Source organism: Vipera berus (genome assembly GCF_964194415.1).
Source record: "Vipera berus genome assembly, chromosome: 1".
In the NCBI taxonomy this organism is placed as follows: Eukaryota; Metazoa; Chordata; class Lepidosauria; order Squamata; family Viperidae; genus Vipera; species Vipera berus.
The window spans coordinates 136,331,564-136,354,458 of NC_138202.1; the positions used below are offsets into that span (position 1 = coordinate 136,331,564).

The window sequence follows — 22,895 nt, forward strand, 5'->3', positions numbered from 1 at the left end:
TCAGATGCAAAGTCAACTCATCTTAGCCCCCCCAATGTCCACTGTAAGCAGTTCAGACAAGTAACATTACATCAAGTTCCATAATTATGTAACTGATACAATTTACTTGATCTGCATAATTAAGCAATTATATCACTTCCATAATCATATAACTGACAAACATACATCACTTATGTAAACATAGATTTAATGGACATCCCTTCCCCATAACTGGCCTTAAAATCAAGATTTTATATAAATATCCTTAATTTTTAAACTAAACTCAGTGAAAAAAATAATAATTGAATCTAAAATACATAGAAGTACAATTACTTCTTTCTGGTGAGTTTATTTGATAATCAGAGTTAGATACCAAAAGGCATCTTTTGGCACAAATCTATGGCAATTTGCTAATCCTTGATTCTATGAGGAAATCCACAAAATAGATCTTGGTATCATATATGATACTTCACTTCAGGCTACATATAGTTCAGTCTGTGATACTATGAAGAAATCCTATTCTTTAGACAAATGCTAGGTTTTGTAAACAGTAAAACAAAAGGAATCCTGACTTGTGAATGAAGTCACGTATGCAGCTTCCAATTTCTGCTTTACTTTTTTCACATCAGCAGGTAAACCAACCAGGATGGGGATAGTTTCATGGGACATCCAAATTTGAATTATTTTTTTATTTCCTTCCCTCCTCTGATTTTTTTTCTATCTGCACTTTTTGTTTTTTGTATTTTTCTTAGTTTGCATTAGTTTTTTAATCTCTGCATTTTTAAACTTCAATAAAAACTATTTTTTAAAAAATTAGATTTTAAAGTGGATTTGTAAGCCCTTAATAAACCCTGGTTCATAGCAAGCTTATTATCCTGCATCGTGTGAGCATATCTAACATAATTCTAGATTCAGATGTCATTCTAGGTTATAATTTTGTTCATTCAATATTTGTAAACATGGATCACAGCCAGGGTGCACTTTAAGACCCAGTCTCCTGTTATGACCACCCCACACTTACCCAAAAGTTTAAGATGGAAATTTATTATACTTCTGAATGATCAGAAACTTTCTCTGCTCAAGGTTCCCAGCCAAGGAGAGCTTTGTCATGACATTCAGTTAAATATAGCAATATTTCTATTTTTACATACTCTACGTACTTGATACTCAGCCCCACCAAGTCTGCTTCTGACTAAACATACCATCAGTATAGTTCTTATACTTGATTCTCTTGAGTTACAGTATCAAATCTGTGAGACAAGACGCCAAGAATGCAACAGCTTTATTTACCAAAATCTCATGAAAAACATATATTTAATTAGAATTACGCTTCTAAAACTGCATTATACTATTAAATAGATAATACACCACTTGCATACATGTATCCCCTCTCATCTTTTCCAAATTATGGAGTGAGAAACTGTAATTGCAGATTAGAAGGACCTTCACAAATGATTAAACAACGAAATTGAAAGGCCTCACATGAATATTAAAAAAGAATGTTGTGTCTTTATTGGAATGGTGGAATACACCCATTTTTCATAATCGGAATATTTGGTTGCAATTAGAAATGACACTACAGAACTGCAATACTTGTCCAACAGTCTTGTCTTTACTTTCCCGCCCCTTCCCCAAGCAAGAAATAGAATGAAAATGCACCGAATAATCAGAAAGCACTAGCAAACATCACTTAATCCAAGATTCTAGCCCCTCATTTCCAAAAGCATTTGCCAAGTTGCGTTGTGTATGGAATGCAAGTGGAAGATTGGTCATATTTTGACATTATTAGCGATTTACATGATGAGACTCCATGGGGGCATTATTAATTTTCACATTCCCCTCCAATTGGTCACTGGTGTTTTTTCTTGTCAAATATTAACATTACTTTCAATCACTGATATTTTTTTTCTCAATGTATAAAAAAGTAGGAAATATAAACAGGCTCTTGCATTGTACACAATTAAGAGTACAACAGAAGAATTATAGAGCTGACTATCTACATACCATCAAATCCCATCAAATCTTGGATATTCCATTAATATACAAAATATTAGGGCACAAAAAGAACAAAGACCAACTTCTTTTGTTTGTTTATGCACAGCTTCAAATATTCAAAAGAAAAAAACACTTTGAATTGTTTTGGCTTCCCTCTATATCAGCATGTTGAGACAGTTATTAAAATATTCCTGTTTAATTGTGTTTGGTCTTTTTTTCTTATTTTCAAGTCATGTTTCTTATCTTAATACCGACCATCCAGACAAACAAGCACTGAGAAAGACCATTTCCTTGCCTCGCTAAACTCAATTAATTAAATGTCAGATTTAAGACATAACTCCAAAAACTGGGTTGTGACGACAGATGCTAGGACCAATTTCTTCATAATCTTTTTTGGTGTGGCATACTTGGTAGAACTCAGGCTGAAAAAGAAAACAAGAGAGAAAATTAAATTAATGCATTGGATCCTATTGCAATTTTATATTTATTAAAATAAACATTTTGGAAAAGGGATAATTTCCATTATAAAGATGATACCTTTGTCCTTATGTTATGTGTATAACAAATGATGCAGTTACCCTATAAAAATAAGTTTCCAATCTTTGAAATGAAGATATAAGCAGTAAATTACTGGTCTTGAATATTGTGTTCAGTTTTTAATGCATTTGAAGGCTAAGGGCATGGGTCTCTAGAATAAATGGACCTGAACTTTTAATGTCTTTTCTGGTATTCTCAGGAACACATCTCAGATGGTTTGAGGCACTCACTACTCCTATTAAAAAATCATGAACTGCTCAAGGGGTTCAGTGTTTTTTTCCTGTTTCAAAAGTCTGGGTCTGACTGCGTTAAGTTCTTTATCTCCTGTGATGTCCCGTTGCCTGGAGGCGGTCCAGGTCTGGATGGGGAGAAACAGGCTTTGTCTCAATCCTGCCAAGACTGAGTGGCTGTGCATACCAGCATCTCGGACTAACCAGTCTATTCCACCTTTAATGATGGGGGGGTGAGGTGTTACCCCCCGTCGATAGGGCTCGCAACTTGGGCGTCCTCCTGAACTCACGGCTCAGTTTTGAAGATCATAAAGGAGCCGTGACCATGGGGGCCTTTGCCCAGGTTCGCCTGGTGCACCAGTTGCGGCCCTATCTGGACCAAGATGCCCTGCGCACAGTCACTCATGCGCTTGTGACCTCCCGATTGGACTACTGCAACGCTCTCTACATGGGGCTGCCCTTGGGGACCACCCAGAGGCTTCAGCTGGTGCAGAATGCAGCTGCGCGGGTTGTGATGGGGGTTTCCCGATACTCCCATGTAACACCTCTGCTCCGCGAACTGCATTGGCTTCCGGTTGCCCTCCGGGTGAGATTCAAGGTGCTGGTGATGACCTATAAAGCCCTAAATGGCTTGGGTCCGGGATATCTGAGGGAACACCTGATGCCGGCATCAAGCTCCCTTCGTCCTGTGCGCTCCCACAGGGAGGGTCTTCTCAGGGTACCGCCGGTAAAAGATTGCCGACGGACAATACCCAGGGGGAGGGCCTTCTCTGTGGGTGCGCCTGCCCTCTGGAATCAGCTGCCTGTAGAGCTTAGGACTGCCCCTGACCTTCGCTCATTCTGCCGGGACCTGAAGACCTGGCTCTTTGAGCTCTCTGGCCTGGACTGAGCATATTAATTGGGATTTTAACTGTTTTTTAACTGGGGTTTTATTGCAAGGTTTATATTTAATTAATTTAATTAATTTTAATTTTATTAGATTTATATACCGCCCTTTCCCGAAGGACTCAGGGCAGTTTACAGGGCATTTTAAAATCACACCAATACAAAATATAAAAGTTAAAAAACAATTAAAAAGATTAAATTATCCGTGAAAATAAAAATAAAAACCCCAGTTAAAAATTCTCAGCCTCCCCATGATCCTGTCCACATCATATATAATTCTTTTTAATTGATTTTAAGTTTTGTAATTGTTGTATCTGTTTTTTTTTTTTTAAAAAAACCTTGTGAACTGCCCTGAGTCCTACGGGAGAAGGGCGGTATATAAATTGAATGAATGAATGAATGAATGAATGAATGAATCAATCAATCAATCAATCAATCAATCAATCAATCAATCTCTTCCTAGTCCAATGTTGGTCTGAAAGTTTAGGACAAGGATAGGTAGAACTTTTATCTAGGATAAGCTAGAAGATTTACAAATTTGTAGAAGCTTACATTATTTGGCCTTAAGACTTTTCAAACAGGAAAAAACACTGAAACCTTTGAGTAGTTCATGATTTGTTGATAATCCTATTGTATTTGGTATTCTATTTACCAAAAATTATTTATATATTTAAAACATTTATATAGCCATGCATCTTTCAGCCAACTCAGGGCAGTTTACAATCAAACAAATCTTAAAGAAACTTCTTCCTGAATATTTTTACAACATTTATTATAATGCCAATTACCTGTAGTAATATTACAATAAATGTTGTAGTGAACAATCTCTTCATATTTCTTTTCTATTTTTGTAAACTTACTGTGGAAGCCAGCATTGATCCTCCAAACCAAACAGCGTATCTTTGCATATGATGAGTAATAACTTGTACATCAATAGGTTTCGGCTATAGTGGAAAACAAAATCACATTAATTCCACAAAAATGTACAAGTTTACTTATACAAACTTTACTATATTACAATATTATTTTGTATAAAAATTAATGCTTTAGCATTAATCTAAGGAGCAAAACAAGATTAAAACACAAAAACCTACCACTGTGCCATCAAATCTATTAAGAATAGATTTACACAACCTTAATTGAATTTTTATTGTTTTATTTAACTTTATTTTTTGGTTAGTTTAACAAGAATCACTTGACTGATTAGCATGATCTGCACAGTCCTAGAGATGAGAAAGATGAATTCTCTGATTATTTGTAACCAAATTCTCATATAGCCTCATAGCTGGATGACTTCAAGAAATAACACTAAAAATATAGTTTACAGATCAATAGATCAATTGCCTAATTGAAAAATATACTTTTGATACATAATTTCTACATTTAATTCCTGGCATTTCTATGTAAAAAGAATGAGCTAGCTTTCTAGCAAAAAGCTTACTGGGAAATAGTAATAATAATAATAATAATAATAATAATAATAATAATAATAATAATAATAATAATAATAATAATAATAATAATAATAATAATAATAATATAAATAAGCTTCCAATGTTTTACCTCAAAATTAATATTAACATATTGTATTCTATCATTGTGAATATTTGTTTTAATTCCATTGCAATTCCATGTTAAAAGTAGTAAAAATAATTTAGCAGTTAAAATTTAGCAAAGTACCAAGCCACCTTTATTAAGTTCTTAATTTCTTAAATTCTAATAAATCTCTTTTAAGCTCATCACATTTTTTATTGTGATCACTATTTATATATAAAATACAATTGAATATTAATAAATATAATATTGGTCATTCCTAATGTGCAACATGCAGAGTTGAAGCAAAATAACACCTAGCTTAGTACTAGTTAGTAAAGACCAAAATAAAATTTTAAACAAGAAAAAGATTCTCAAAATTAGAGATGTGCCAAAGATTTCAATTGAACTATCTGAACTTTGAAAAGGCATTTTGAGCAGGTAAGGGATTGTTCAGAGTGTTTGTAGCTGGCTTTCAAACTTGAAATACTTTCAGAATATACAGTGTAGAACAGACCTTATTAAATCATTTCTGATACTTGCTTCTGATGCTTACAGTACTAGGGGATAGTACTGAAGCCTCTATGGCTACTTCTTGTTGCCTCACCAAGCCCAGAGGATCTGTATCCCCATAGTTAAGTTATTGCCAATATTAACTCACTAATACTTGCAGGTCCAAGCAATATTTAATTGCAATTGTTCAATAATATTAAAAGGGATATGCTTTTAGTATCTGCTTTTCATGTTTTTAGTATCTACACCAGCCATCAGAGATATTGTAGGGCCGATGAAAAACACAGTAGTTAACTAAAATAATAATCAATAAAATACTTTATTACTTTATTTTACCTCAAATAATGAGGTAAAATGAAACTGGGCCAACTGGGATGATGAAGGACCCAAACACCAGGCGACCAACAGATCAACTGCCTATGGATTTTTGAAACACCAAGTACTCAGTTGCCTGCATTAGGTGATAAAGATTGCCACTACATCATAACTGTTCATTTCAAAAGCACAGATCTGAGTGCTTTTTCTACGTTAATAAAAAGGTACACAGATAACAAGGAAAATCAGATTAATACTGTTCTATTCAGTAATATAAGGAACTTGTTAAAAGTTTCCATTCCAAGCAAACATTTACATCAGAAAACACTGACCATCCACATCAATGCACTGTATTGTCTAGGAAACAAACCTTCAGTCTGCCACCACTCAGTTCTTCACTGAGTTTCAGTCTAGCATCTACAGTCCTTTTCAAGTCCCGCTGCAAACGCCGTCCAAAGTCCCTGAACATTGTTGAGCCTCCAGAAAGGACAATATTCTGAAATTGCACAAGCAAAATTAAATCATTTATGCAGCAATGAAAGTGAAATACTCATTTCTGGAATTAGGAATAGTGGTAATAATGACATTTATAGCCAGTCATAAGAGACAGAAAAATAGTTGCAATTTCCATACATGCGAGGTGTTCAAAAACTTTATTTCCTACACAGAAGGGCAAAGTTGTACATTTAAGTAACATGTTGAGCACCCTAAGAAGGGAGAATAGCATTGCCCAAATATGCTTTCACCAATCAACAAAATTTAATAAATTTGAACCAAACAAACTTACAGAACAAAAGCAAATCTTAAGAGGCAGGCAGCAGCTGAGAGGATTCCGAGGAGATAAAATGACCTTCTGTTGACAGAAAGCATTTCCAAGCTGGCTCAACAGAGATATCCCCAAGGCCCAAGGGGATTCCTGTGCAAAGGTCTCCAAGGAGACATTTATTCTGGGAGGTCACAAAAAACTCCTTTTCAGTTTCACAAACTAGCCTAGCTTAATGATCACATGACAACCGACTTCAGCATAATGTCTACGTTTTGACTAGGATCAAAATGTTAATTCCTCACACTGATAAGTTGTACTACATCAAATCATGTACAAATCCCATCAGACATAGTGGGATAGCACAAGTAGAGCGATAAGCACAACCAGCTAATACCATGTTCACTTGTTATTATCACATTTATATCAAACGATAAATACAACCCCCATGCTTTCAAATATTATTTTTAGTTATCTCTATTAACACTTGTTTTAACTCTGCTTTCATCTAAAAGAGAGGGAGGGGGATTTTTAGGAAATAGAAAAAAATAGATGCTTTGCATCTAGCGATACCTTTTTACATCCATACTTTATCTTCTCTCGCTTCACTAACCTTATACAGCGGGCGTCTAACATCAATAGGACAGTTCTGAATAACTTCATCTACTACTTCTGAGATGGGCTGTGTGAAGTCTGGATTAGCAAACTGAAAACAGAAGTAGGTATTACTATTATTATATTTTTACCTTGCTATATTTCTCTCTCTCTTAGGATGGTGAACATACCTAATATTCCTACTTCCTGTTTTCCTTACAACAACCACCCTGGCCCAAAGTCACCCAGCCAATTTTCGTTCCTAAAGCAGGCCTAGAACTCACAGCTTCCTGGTTTCTAGCCTGGTGCCTTAAGCACTAGCCCACATATGTTTTTTTTTTAAAATGGATTGATTAGTAGATTATTCTAGCATCCTCAACAACATAAGCTGGAAGATGGAATAAATTTAACAATTTAGAGATAATTAATCCACACATTAAATGGGAAGCAATGTATGAAAAGAAATAGTGATTTGGCTAAAGATTTAGGGAAGAATCTTTTTCTAATTAAAAGGAAACTGAAGTTAGAAAAGTGAAGCAAAACAAACATCCACAACTTCTGCCTTGTTTTCTCTGTTATAATAGGCTTGGACAAGCTTTTTGTGATTGTATTTAACATGTCCATAGATGTCTAAGACCATTGTGGTGAGTAGTGATAGAAAATAAATAGGACAGGATTTTCTGCAGGCATAGCTTTGGGTTATGAGAAAAAATAACCTGAGCTGTGGTGGTGCAGTAATCAGAACGCAGTATTGCAGGCTAACTCTGCCCACTGCTAGGAGTTTGATCTTGAAAGGCTCAAGGTTGACTCAGCCTTCCATCCTTCCAAGATCAGCAAAATGAGGACCTAGATTGTGGAGGCAATATGCTGATTCTGTAAACCTCTTAGAGAGGGTGGTAAAGCACTATGAAGCAGTATATAAATCTACGTGCTATTGCTATTGCTAAAATTTGAGCATTTCTCTCAGTTTTTAAAAAACTCTATTAAGGTATTTTAGTGCTTATACTAGACTTACTGTTTTCTTACCTCAAAATAATGAAAACTATGCCAGCAATTGTGGGAATTTTGGGTCAATATAGCCCTGAGATATCCAGTTACCCATCTCTAAGGTATGTATAAATGTAGAGGTAGGATTTTTCAAACATGTAACACATCAGATAAACTTATCTTGATCTAGGAGGATGGAATTTAGCCCTTCAATCATATCACATCAAAAGTGACTAACAATATCATTATGATTTAAAGCAAAATATTCCAACTTCGTAATATAGATAAATGGACGCAATATGCTTAAGCATGCACACTGAAGAGGATCACAGGGCCATATAGAACTACAGAGGGGAAACAGAATAGAAACATTTGTTCTGAGAGAAAAAGGGCACTTGTAAAGGCCAGATTCAGCCTACTGAAAGCTAGAATGTGTCCTCTGATCACTTTTCTCTTTCTAGTTTGCCTGCTGTTATTTTATGCTGAACAATTTAGAGTCCACCTACACATCTCAAATGCTAAGCAATGAATCAAGCAGTTTAACATAAAAAAGCATCAGCTGGGAGAAGCATTTAACCTTACAGCTCAACATAAAAACTACATTGGTGGTATAATTAAACTAATTCACAGTGGGAAGAAAGGTACACCATTGGTGTAGGTTTAAAATGTTACAACCATCCCCTCTTTTACTTCAAATATTATTTAGGAAGAGATCACACACACATAATATGCTTCAATTTACCTCAGGATGAAAGAAAATTTCTGGCCCTAAAAATCTTTCATAGCCAACATCAATGGTAAATTCTTTCTTTGAGATAGCATTGATTCCAGTATATTGTTTAATCCACTTGGTACCATCTGCATCATATTTATTAAATTCTTTCACTAAGTCTGGACAGACATAACTAAAACGTTCCTGGAAAAAAAAGTAACACATATTTATTAACATGACTAAATATCTAAGCTTTCCATCTCATCATTTTTTGATAAAACAGGACTAAAAGCTTCCTTGAAAACTAAGATACAGATTAGTACTTATTTATTTATCAAATTTCTACATTGCCTAAGTCCCCTAAGTGACTGTGGGCAGTTTACAAATGGAATAAGTGGGAAGATATCAAAAATTAATATTTACCACCTATGTTTAGATAATTATTACTTGGTATTTAGTGCAGACACATTTTTATTCCCCACTATCAAAAATTATAGAAACCAGAGAGCCTGAACTGTTTTAGTTCTTTCAGCACCAAGACAGTAATGGAAAAATGCAATCATACGCATTGTTGCTATAGTAACATACTGTACAATCATATAACCAAAAACCTATCAATAATACTGTGTTTCCCCGAAAATAAGATCAGGTCTTTTTTTTTCCCCTCCAAGAGGCATCAGGTCTTATTTTCAGGGTAGACCTTACCTCACCTCTGGCACCGACAGCCCCACCCAGCCGGTCTACTTCTTCTGGGGCCGAAGTTCTGCAGCTGCATTTGGGCCTGCATTTTGCAGTCAGACCTTTCCAGAAGGCTTAAGCAGCCGAGTACTGAGCTACAGATTCAATCCATAGCTTGGTGCTCAGCTGCTGAGGTCTTGCAGAACCGAGCTATGAATTGAATCCATAGCTCAGTTCTTGACGGCACAGGCCTTCCGGAAAGTCCTGTGACGGAAAAATGCAGGCCTGATTACAGAAGAGGTCTCAGAAGAAGTGGGCCAGAAAGGAGAGGCCTGGCTGCAAGGTAAGTGGGTGCAGGGCAGGTGGGGCAGCTCTACACCCCAGCTTGATTTTTAAGTGTGTGTCTCACCCTAAAACTAGGGCTTATTTTGGGGATAGGGCTTATATTAAGCCCACCCCAAAAAATCAAGCTAGGGCTTATTGTTAGTGTAGGCCTTACTTTCAGGGAAACACGATAATAGATGTGTTTGTTGAAAAATGTAGACAAAGAACTTCCAGGAAAAGAATTATAGGTCTTTGCAATGTAGAACCAGAAGTCTATTTCGAATTATAACATACAGAAGAAAAAAAAGTTGCTAGTTATCCTCTCAGTTCCTAATATCAACTATTTTACATTTATTCATGGATTAGCCATAAAATCTACCCTAGTTGACAAGTAATTAAAATTAACTTGATGTGAAACAATTACTGACTTACAATATAGGGTTAACAAATTCTTGTAGCCTAGAATCATACGAATATTCAGTCATCATTTTGGATGAAGATACTGAACCTACTAAAATTTCCACTCTTCAAAGGCAGCTCTAGTTAGAAAGTTGTAATATACCCAAGCATGAAGGGAATCTTCCTACGGGGATGCAAATGCCTTGAAAGTATTCAGCAATCTAAATAGTACACAACTGTGAAGTACTGACTAGACAAAGAGCTAGTTGTTTCCAGACCTTTCTAACATCTTCCTCTCTGTTGCCATTGGCTTTATTAGGAGCTAGAGAAGAAACTCTTTTCAACTATTGATTATCTCTGACATTTTCCTTCCATTTCATTACTCTCTGCTCACACTAGAAATAGCTAACCTTCAACAAAAGCAAAACAGAAAAGATTAGATGTCCATTTTGAGGCTCTGGATTATGGAAGCAGCAATCAAAGCCATCTAAAGAGCACCAGATTGAGAGTAACCATTTCTGGTGTTATCACAAAATCTTGATGCAAGTGCATAATTGTAGAGAGGGTTGCCATTTTGGGGATTCATTCCAATTTGCTGTGAAGACTTCTGGATGGTACAGAATATACATATGCAAAGTCAGGGTTTGAATCTTAATATATTAATCTGCATTTGGGTCTTAATAAATAAATATTCATTAAAAGTATTGTTAATATATCCATTTATGTTAACTAAATATATTACCTTGACTGCTTTAGCAGTTTCCAATGATTGCTCAGGAGGGATTCCTACTTCTCGCTCTCTTAGCAGCTGCTGAATAAAGTAAGTTATATCTCGTCCGGCTATTGGAATATGTTTGATACAGCTACCAATTACATAACCTTCAGCCTGGAAATAAAAGAAATGTCCTCAATGACAATCAGAAAGACTATCTTTGATCTTCTGCTTCCCACTGGTGCACTCCTGGGCAAGAAAGTACCTGACCACTGTACCTCATCAGGTACACATTAAGCAGATGAAAAGATAAAATTCTGCTAATCTAATAATCCTTCTCCCTTCCCCCCACTCCCTAATTTATGTTCAGAGTTAACAAAAGTAGCAAGACTTGCATTTTTCAGGGTTACAGACCACCTGTAGAGCATTTTAATAATGCATTTATGTCCTGCCTTTCTATTTATAAAGGCAGCCTACAGCATGATCGAATAATAATGTCTAATATCACTTTCTCAAGGGTGAGAGAACCAAAACAAGTATTTCAATGTTAGCATTTTCTATGTCATGAAATCTTTGAAGGGCATATCTTTTCAGCAGGTATAACAAATGGTGTCTTTCTGATGTTTTAGACTTAATTCCTAGCAGCCACAAGTATGGAATTTTAGGAACTGTTAATGAAGACACCAGGTTAGCTATCACTGAATTAATTTTGAATAAAATAAATAAAATAAATAGACTGTTTAAGTGCCTTATAGTGTATATATATATATATATATATATATATATATATATATATATATATATATATATATATATATATATATATATATATATATATATATATATATATATACATATATATATATATATATATATACACATACATATATATATACATATATATATACATATATATATATATATATATATAAACATATATAATATATATATATATATAACATATATATATATATAACATATATATATATATATATATATATCTCATATATATATATATATATATATATATATATATATATATATATATATATATATATATATATATATATATATATATATATATATATATATATATATATATATATAATTTTATTTTATTTTATTTTTTTATTCCATTTATATCCCGCCCTTCTCCGAAGACTCAGGGCGGCTTACAAGCTTAGCAGTAGCCTTCATTCTATGTATATGCCTGCTTATTAGGGCTTTCACACACACACACCCAAGCGGCATTATTACAAAGTCAGCTTAATTGCCCCCAAACAATCTGGGTCCTCATTTTACCTACCTCGGAAGGATGGAAGGCTGAGTCAACCTTGAGCCTCAAACCATTATGCTTTAAGACAGGGGTGTCAAACTCAATTTCATTGAGGGCCACATCAGCATTGCAGTTGCCCTCAGGGGGCCGGGTGGGCGTGGCTAGAGTGCGTATATATATATATATATATATATATATATATATATATATATATATATATATATATATATATATATATATATATATATATATATATATATATATATATATATATATATATATATATATATATGTTAAATGCTTGTTAACTATTTAGATTACCTTGGTAGGCCCCAAACATAGGACAAATCTTTATTTCCTGTTTCGGACTAACCGAAGGCCATCGACAGGCAGTAGTCACAACAGTGACAGCTCATATTTGTGTAAATTTTAGATTGCTAACAAAGAATTAAAGGGAGACTGATATGCATTTCAAACTTATTTGTTTTCATCAGTCAGCCATACCCTTCTGAGATTCGAACCTGGGCTGATTACACATTAGGCAGTTGTTTTAACCTCTAGGCCACAAGCTCTATCTCACTTTGTTAGCTGAGAAGCAAGGGAGATATGTGTTAAATGCTTGTTAACTATTTAGATTACCTATATATATCTTTAACACTAGTTAAAAATAATAAAAGTGTTAAAATTTTGCATACTTTGTAATTTGTAGGGAATAATTATAGCACTGAACTTAGGAAAAGGCTGAAAACAAAAGATTGTGCTTTCCATAATAATTACAGTATTAAGAATTGTACTTTAATAAATTAATCTGTGTAATTGTATCTTACCACAGGAATGACATGAGTGACACCATCCCCGCTATCTATAACTGTTCCAGTCAGTGTCCGTTCACCTACTTGTCTTGATGTCCAAGATGCAGCTAAAGCAAGGACAGCCTACCAAGGAAACAGTTTGAGCATAAGTGTTTCATAATATCCAAAAATGAATGCTACATGAGACAAAATCATTCAATATATTTATACTGCATTACATAGCCCAAGAAAATTATCCATATTACAAGAATAAAGTGCAAAAGAAAATAAAGAACATATAAGAACATAAATACAGTTTGTTAAGTTTTAAATAATTGCAGCAGCACTATAGAAAAAAAGCTAGAACTCTTCTGAAATTCCACTCAAGCACTGAGACAATCTGAGTAGACAAAGTATTGATGGAAAGCAGCACTATCCCACTGAAGCTACATTAATTTTAAACAGGCCAAAAATACAATATTATTTTTCATCTTATCTTTCTGGCATAAAGTGATTGCAAATATGATGAGTTCAGGTATAAGAAAAACTCAACAGGGTATCGTGTTAAGAATATCCTTTCCTACTTGTACTGTTCACTGTATTACAGTGGGTTTCTTACTATGTAATCTTTCCAATATAGAAATCAGGTATATTATCACTCCTTTGTTAAGAAGTATAATATACATATTCAATAAATATTGAAAAGAAATGTTAATAAATCAGAATGACTTAATGATTTTCTTCAACTGCAAATATCAAATGTCTTGTAAATGTTAAACAAAAAAAAATCCTATCAAAAGTAATACTGTGGTAGTAAACCATGGACACACTATGAAAGAGTTAAGTGTAGAAACAATAAAACTATAGGCGCCATGCTGCTCTTTCATCCAATAAACTCTTATTATAAGGTGCTCTATATCCTGAAAGTAGACAGGAGAAGCAGAGTTCACAATTATAGATCACATAAAACAAAGACAACTATACTTTATGTGATGATTTTGCTATTACCTCAATTTGATAGAAAGTTAATTTGTATTACTTTATGAAATTCTACATTAATATGATTTGCACATTGGTGATATTTCCACATCACACCTAACCATAAGAGGCAGTTGGTGCATTTTTATCTACAAAACTATTAGCCACCCTCTCATACAGCATCACTAGTACTCGTAGTTTGTTAAGCAAGCTATCCAACGACAGAAAAAAAGACAGGACCAAAGGTCCCATACCGGGAACAGTGATTTACATATACCAAATTAACAGTCAACAGCAGTCAGAAGGAAACAAAGATCATAAAGAAGGGCATTTTAATCGTTTACAAAAATAGACTTTACAAAAATTTAGAACATATTTGGAACATTTCCAAATGCATGTGTTTCATGCAAAAGGCCTCTCACTCCAAACTGGGGTGGACTCACTGTTTGACTAAATCTCAGTGGGCCAGCTGGGACATAGCAGGAAAGAAGTGCCCATAAAATTACCATCATTTAGGTCAAATGCCAGAAGAAAAGCTCTAAATCCAGCTGATGCAGAACAGGCTAACTCAAGGGCAACTGATGCAGAATCCACACAGTTTCTTTCTTAAGGAGTATAACTTAATAAAAATCAGAACTCTACATCTCACCTGAACAGCAATGTAAAGCCCGGGAACATTGAAAGATTCAAACATGATTTCAGCGGTATATTCCCTGTTTTCTGGGGTATTTAGAGGAGGTTCAGTCTGTGGAGGGAAAAAAACAACAACTATCCAGCTCAATCTAATCTGTAGGTCATGTTATATTTTTAGCTGAACAATTAACTTCACTTTACTCATTTTGATAGCTTTACAGGATCTAATATATCCAACACCACAGAATGAATGATTTCTTACCAAAAGAACTGTAAGTTCTCTCTCTACTGTATTTTGCTTGAATTGAGTTGAGACCTTTTTTAACTTCCTAAATATGCTTACTTTTCCCCCCACAAAAAGGAAGTAGTGCCTGCAAATACAGAACATTGTTGTCCCATTATTCCCAGACATTATCTTCCCAAACAACAGAGGAACTCTGCCAACTCTGTTAATTCTGTTAACTCTCTTAACTCTATTAATGAACTCTATATAAGAAATTTGGAAACTATGTTAATGTCAATGAGTGAGGAAAAGATTTAATAGCAAGACAAGTTATGCGATAAGCATCCCCTAGTGTCAAAAAATTATGAATGTTGCAACACCATGGCAGTCATTCACCCTTCTGAAGGATTGCAGAGGCCCTGCAACTTTCACCCTGGCTATTCCCTCCCCCTCCCCTTCACAGGGTCTCCGTAGGGACTAGGCCTGTGGATACTCACCTTGTGAAGATCTACCTTTGCTTTCTTGGCCTGTTTTGCTGCTTCGAGCCTTCAGTGCATTCACAGAGAATGGAGGCCTAAAGTACTGCAAGATCACACAAGATCAGTAGCGCAAGATCACACACTACTGATCTCACGTGATCTCACAATATTTTAGGCCTCTATTCTCTGTAAAGGGAGGCCTGGATGAGATCTGCGGCAAAAGGCTTTGCAAATGGAGGGAAGGCCTGAAACATCAAAGCCTTCCTTCTGTTTGTAAAGCCTTTTGCCAACTTGGCAAAAATCCTCTGCCGCCGAGAGCCCCAGGTTGACATGGATGTCGCCCCAGGTCTCCATTTTTGCCAGCAGAGGCCCTCAGGAAAGGCCTCTGCTGGCAAAAACAGAGGCCAGGGGTGATACGCTCGTCATCCTGGGGCGATGTTCTCAGCGGCAGAGGCCTTCAGGAAAGTCCTCTGCTGGCAAAAATGGAGGCTGGGGGTGACGAGTGCATCAATCCGGAGTTCCGTTCTCAGCGGCAGAGGACTTTTCTGAAGGCCTCTGCCAGAGAAAATGGAGGCCAGGGGCAACGCGCACATCAACCTGGGGCTCCATTTTCACCAGCAGAGGCCTCGACAAGGCCTTTGCTGCCAGGAACGGAGGCCCGGAGCGACACGCGCTCCCTCCAGGGGCTCCGTTCTTGGTGGCAAAGGCCTTGTCAAGCCCTGTGGGGCTCTTTGAATCAGTGCTCCATAGGCGCATAAACACTTTTAGGCCAGAGGCCGAAAGCTTCTGGGACCAGGATCTCGTGTGACTTCAAGCACCCATCTGCTTTTGAAGAGAATGGGTGCCTGACTTCCCGCAAGATCAGGTCATGCAAAAGCTTCCAGTCTCTGTGTGAAAAGTGTTTGCACACCAATGGGAGGATTGAAGCAAAGTGATTTCACTGCCCCAAACCTCCCTTCAGCATGCAAATGCTTTTCCGTGCTGAGCCTGGAAGCCTTTGAGGGAGACTCACCAAGGCTACCCACCACTCCAGTTGTGGCAGGCAGAGAAGCTGATCAGGGCGCGCTCATTCTGCTCTCCCCACTCACTGGGAGCAGGCAAAGAAACAGAAAAGCTGGAAAGGAGACAGATCTTCACAAGGTAAGTGACCCAGCGCAGCAAGATTGGGGGGGGGAGAAATTGTGGGGACCCCCAGGGGAGGGAGAATGAGATATCTCAGGGGTTTGGGGGAGGCCTTGGGTGGTCTGAAGCAGGTGGTCTGTTCCATCACTAGGCTCCCCACCCTGAGATACCTCATGTGCATTTAACAAGCCACATATTCAATTAGCGAACATATGGGTGAAAGCAGGGAGTGATTGCATTCAAAGTACGAATTTCACTCCTACGAGTCCTTGAGTTTGCTCCTGAAGAATTCTTTAGTGAGCTAAATGAGGTCAGCAATTTTACATATTCTTTCATATACTGCAATTATGTATTTTATTATAATAACCTTACAGCCATTAGATAGGTAAGCTCTAACTTCCTTCTCTCATCTGGCTTCAGAGACTACAAATATTATTTCAAGATTTTAAAGCTATAAAATGCAGAAGCATTTGAGGCATACTTTATTGTCACAATAATTGCTATAATTATAGATATGGAAGGGAACAATTGGGCTACTGAGTCCAACTTCCTTCTAAATGGAAAGAATCCAAATTCTCTGATTAAAAAAGGAATCCAACCTTGACAAATTACCTACTAAACTTCTGCTTCAACAGATTCATCAAAGGGAAGCTCCCTGAACTGGGTTTGTTTGTTAAACTCTTTTTGTGATTATAAATGTCTTAATAATAGATACCTTCAGAAACAGTTTCCCCAGATAATTATTTTCCCCAAAGAATTATTCCCCTGGTATCTGTTTTATACAGTGTTATAGCAATAGCAATAGCATTTAGACTTATATATCACCCCATAGTGCTTTTCAACACTCTCTGGGCAGTTTAAAATGTCAGCATATTGCCCCCAACATTCTGGGTCCTCATTTTACCAATTTCGGAAGGATGGAATGCTGAGTCAACCTTGAGCCCAATCAGGATTGAACTCCAGGCTGTGGGAAGAGTTTGCCTGCAATATTGCATTCTAGCCACTGCGTCAGCAGGGCTTAAGCAGTAAGCCAGACAACCACCTTGTTTTATTTTGCTGTACTGCATTTAATTTTTATTACAATGTAATTCTGTATTATATATCATATTTTTGTGGTGTACTGTATTATCAGAGATATCACTTTTCAGCTTTTAATCAATTATATATTACACTTGTTTTTACAAATTGAAGGATTTGTTCTACTTTGAGTAATCAGAATCCTAAGTGGCCAATATTTCAAATCAGATTTTATACTCACCAAAAGAAAATAATGGTCTTCAGGTTCTGCCCTTAAATATTTAAAGATAACTTGTTCCATAAATCTCTCCATCAAGTCCCAATCTTCAATTATGCCATGGCGAATGGGCCACTGTTCAAAATGTGCACATTGTTTTTAAAAAATACTAAATTAAAATTTATGGTAGAATCACATAGATATGAATAAACATAGAAGAAGGCTTTAACTATGCTCTAGCTTATTTATACACTGTTTAGTAAACAGTTTACATTTTTATATGATATTGCTCTTTTTAAATTAAATTGATTATCATAACTTGTTTTAAAATATACTGGTAAGCATTTTAAAACCTTATCTTAACCTGAAATATTAACATACTGCTGTTCATAATAAATGATATGACACAGTAAATAAAACATTAATTTGTATAAGGAAAATTAAATTCAAATTGCTACTTATCCCTGAAAGTTAGACAAGTCTTTCTTTCTTCGCTTAAGAAAGAGGGGAAAATGCGACTTTTTATTTTAAATACCTTTGTTGCATATGTGGGTTTTTCTATTGCTTCATCCCCAATAAAGAAGTCTAAGTCATCCACTCCTTTCATAACCCTTCTCTGTGCCTGATCGACAACTTTGGCCGATTCCTTAATGGCAATACCTTTATTATAAGAAAAATGGGCAAATTACAGATAGAATTACACCCTAAATTTTCACTAAAATATTTATTCTTTTACAAAGATTACTCTGAATGATATTACTGATTCAGTTTTCTAGAAAAAATAAATTTCAAATACAAGTAAACCCTCTACTTAAAGCATCACTAGAATGTGGAGGGGGAGGGTTGTTAATGCAAATGTCCATGTACACAAAAAAAGTGTAGAGTTCATAGATATGGGTAGAGTGTTAAATGTTTGCCTGAAATCAAGCAGGGTTGAGAGATAAGAGCATTCTGCACAGAAGTATCAGACGCAACAATACAGAAAAACCTCAGTAGCAATGGACTTTAAGGGATAAAGCCAAAATACAAATTTGGTTCTCTATATTAAACATTCAAATTTTAATTTTAATTTCACTATTTCTGATTCAATAAAAAGGGCTTAAATGCAGTGTGCTTCAGCTATATAAACGAAGTAGGAATTATCATATTTTTAATGCCAAGCACAAGACATTATACTAGAACCACAGCCTCATATATAATACCAGTTATTTTACAATAAATTCTTGGAATATTATTTCATGGAAGTTTCTTCTTATTTCTTAACTTTCTTTCTTATAGCAAATATTTATTATCCATGCTCTGTTTAACAAAATGTTCACTTTACATTCTAAATATGCGTAATAATGCAGAATTATAAATCAAAAAGTACTGGAGTAATTTTTACCAAAGAGATCACTGAGGATCGACAACCTGACAGTATATAATCAATTGATCACTATAACCAGACAAAACTTTCATCTTTAACCCAGAGCATTAACACTCTTTGTGAAAAGATGTAAACAATAAATAATATTCTGCAATGGAAAGAGAATAGACTAGAAATAATAGAAGTAATAATAATAATAGAATAGAAATAATCAAATGATCACAACACTTGATAAGTGAAATATCAATGGAAGGACAGACTGCCTAAAGCAGATTATAAACCCTGTGTTCCTTCTTCTCCCTTCCTTCTTGGTCCTTCACCAATGCTGAAATATCAGATTTCTGAAGTGCACTACTAATAACACTTGTCTATTTGTATACTTTCTGATTCTGGATTACAGAAATGACAAGCTATCATATATAAAATATAAAATCTGGCTGCTAAATCTGCAAGATAATTGGCTACTTAAAATATTAAAAAAGAAAATAGCACTTAAAAAAAGCAATGCATCTGACACTATGAACTGAAAATTACGTATATCTGGATAGATTTTTTTTAAAAAAATAGGTTACCATGGTGTTTAAAGACAGAAATTATTCCTGCAATATAAAATGACTGCCTTGGATTTATGCTGCATAATAATTTTTAAAAGCTCTGAAAAAAATATGATATTTTAAGCACTTTTAATCATTACCCCAACCTCTTAAAGATAATTAGTAAAAATGTAAAGGTGGTTTATTAAAATAAGTAAACTAAACAAAAGACTACATATATTACTGATGATTTTACAAACTATAAATGCTCAGTGTGGTGAATAAATTAGCATTTTCAGTACATCGGGGACAAGTTACTACCCCCTGTTGATAGGGCCCGCAACCTGGGTGTCCTCCTAGACTCGCAGCTCTCCCTGGAAGATCACATAGGAGCTGTGACCAAGGGGGCCTTCTCCCGGGTTCGACTAGTTCGCCAACTACGGCCTTATCTGGACCTGGATGCCTTACGTACAGTCACCCATGCCCTTGTGACCTCTCGCCTAGACTACTGTAACGCTCTCTACACGGGGCTGCCCTTGAGATCCACTCGGAAGCTTCAACTGGTGCAAAGTGCAGCGGCACGGACACTCTTGGGAGCCTCCCGATACGCCCATATCACACCTCTCCTCCGTGCGCTGCACTGGCTTCCGGCTGCCTTCCGTGTGAAGTTCAAGGTGCTAACAATGACATACAAAGCCCTACATGGCATGGGTCCGGACTACCTACGGGAGCACCTTCTGCCAATGTCAGCACCCCACCGTCCTGTGCGCTCCCACAGAGAGGGCCTCCTCAGGGTGCCACCGCTCAAGGAATGTCGGCTGGTGGCCCCCAGGGGGAGGGCATTCTCAGTGGGTGCGCCAGCCCTCTGGAACAGCTTACCAACCGAAATCCGGATGGCCCCTGACCTCCGCACCTTCCGGCGCGACTTAAAAACCTTCCTGTTCCAGCAGTCCGGCCTGGCCTGATAGCTTTAATTGGGGTCCCAGTTTGTTTTTACTATTGTTTTTTATTGTTCAATCTGTATACCTTCCTTACTCTGTACACCGCCCCGAGTCCCTCGGGAGAAGGGAGGTTTATAAAAACAAATAAATAAAATAAATAAATAAATATACTAAGGAAAAATATCGAAAACATAACAATAGCAAACAGGCCATAACAAGAATATTCTAGACACTTTTAAATTTCTTGTTAACGAATGTGTTGTTTCTGCAGTACAATATATATCCTTTTGTAAGGTAAAAGGTAAAATATCTCCCAAATCCAGCTTTATCTGATGATTGCACAAAGATATTCATACTGACTCACAGGCAATATGGCAGTGATTTGTTACTGCCTTTTTCCAGTGTATTTTTCCCAACACCCCAGTTATGGGATTTCAAGGGTCCTTGTCCTTCAAATATCAACTTAGTCCAAACATGTTTAGATTTAATAAAATGAGTAAAAGTGGATTTGAGCCTGCCACTTGCTGTGCCATTTATGCAAGGCATTATTTAAGACACTTACGAAAAATGATATGTTACAATGAGTCATGGAGACAGAAGGGCCATGGAATAAAACCCTCTGCCCACTACAAGTATCCAAATTAAAGCATCACAATGTAGAATCTGCCACAAAATATTGCAAGCAATCTTTACCCCATAACAAGAATGACATTTTTAGGCCAAATATGCTTTTTCATCATTTCAGAGTTTGAGGTAATATGGGTGACTACATAAATGTTTAAATAAAATAAAGTAAAGTAAATCTAGTATACTGTAAGAACTAAGTTATGGGTATCAAACTCGCCACGTCACATGACGTGTCACGACTCTTTTCCATTGCCAGCCATAGGGTGGGTGCGGCTTCAGTATGATGAAACCAGCCCACGGGCCGGCAGTTTGACATCCCTGAACTAAGGGGTTCAACCAGGTAGTCATTACTTATACACCCCAGTTCTCATTTTCAAATATCCTGCAGTTTATAGTAGCACTGATCCTGTTCAATTCTCACTTTATTTTTCTTTTATTTTGTTTTCTGATTTATTTTGGGATGGTCTACATTCAACTTAACCTTTTGAACCCCAGTATCTTTTACTACAGCACTGTTTCTTCTGTCTTGTTTACCAATGGCCACATTCTGACTTCTTTCAGCATTTAATTACTTCAACTCACTATCAAGGAGAATACTATTTATTCTTCTAACTACGACATGACATAGCCCTTCCTCTTATACATAAGTTCTTCACTGTATTTTTAGAATTTATTTTGACATGTTTAATAATCAGGTCTTGGTTAAATTAAACTGTTATTAAAAACTACATAGAATAGTATCTCTTTAAGTTCATAGTAATATATTAGTAGTGTATTTATAGGGAAAATTTATAGGGAAAATTAAGGAAACATTGAATGAGGAATTCCACATGAGGCATTTAAAACAGGAACATGGAAAGAAGTTATCATTTCACTGACAATCTGAGAATGCTGAAGGAACAAGATATTAAGTACAGATAGTCCTCAACTTACAACCACAATTGAGCCCATTTATGTTAAGTAAGAAATTTGTTAAGTGAGTTTTGCCCCATTTTACGACTTTTCTCACATTTGTTAAGTGAATCACTGTAATTGTTTAATTAGTAATATGTTAAGTGAATCTGGCTTCCCCCATTGACTTTGCTTGTCAGGTCACAAAAGGGGACCACATGACTATGGGTCACTGCAATTGTCATAAATGTGAGTCAATTGTCAAGCATCTGAATGTAAATCACATGACCATGGGAATGCTGCAACAATCCTAAGTCTGAAAATGGTCAATTTTTTTTAGTGCCACTGTAAATTTGAACAGTCAGTAAATGAACTGTGGTGAGTCAAGGACTACCTGTACTTGTATTCTGAATGAGAGAATGAAATAAGCAATGGAAATTAGCAGAAAATTTATTATTAATGTTTTGTAACAGTTCTCCTCAGAATACATCCAAATTTCACCTGGCATTTAGAAAGGAAGAACCAGGAAAGGCTTCCAAAGATAAACTGCTATGCAGATAAGGGAAGAGAGTCATACAAGGCAAATCAAACCAGCAATTTAATAACAGCTGGTTTCCATGGTAGAATAATGCTGTTACTAATCCA

General features: G+C 36.0%; 1 protein-coding gene and 1 long non-coding RNA gene across 2 annotated transcripts in view; one reads left to right on the top strand and one right to left on the bottom strand.

Annotated features, from left to right (window-relative positions):
- Positions 1–1,244: 1,244 nt before the first annotated feature.
- ACTR3 (actin related protein 3) overlaps positions 1,245–22,895 on the bottom strand; it is a 36,734-nt gene continuing 15,083 nt past the window's right edge. Inside the window, exons 3-12 of the mRNA XM_081313051.1 lie at positions 18,428–18,552; positions 17,917–18,027; positions 14,851–14,946; positions 13,260–13,367; positions 11,187–11,330; positions 9,074–9,247; positions 7,364–7,456; positions 6,358–6,483; positions 4,487–4,570; positions 1,245–2,396 (exon numbers count right to left, since the gene is read on the bottom strand). Coding sequence (XP_081169177.1) covers positions 2,301–2,396; positions 4,487–4,570; positions 6,358–6,483; positions 7,364–7,456; positions 9,074–9,247; positions 11,187–11,330; positions 13,260–13,367; positions 14,851–14,946; positions 17,917–18,027; positions 18,428–18,552 — 1,157 coding nt within the window. The 3' untranslated portion in view covers positions 1,245–2,300. The remainder of the gene's footprint in view (positions 2,397–4,486; positions 4,571–6,357; positions 6,484–7,363; positions 7,457–9,073; positions 9,248–11,186; positions 11,331–13,259; positions 13,368–14,850; positions 14,947–17,916; positions 18,028–18,427; positions 18,553–22,895) is intronic.
- LOC308659446 lies at positions 6,678–13,371 on the top strand. Its single transcript, XR_014024538.1, has 3 exons — positions 6,678–7,468; positions 11,201–11,264; positions 13,265–13,371. It is a non-coding gene; the product is annotated as an uncharacterized lncRNA (long non-coding RNA).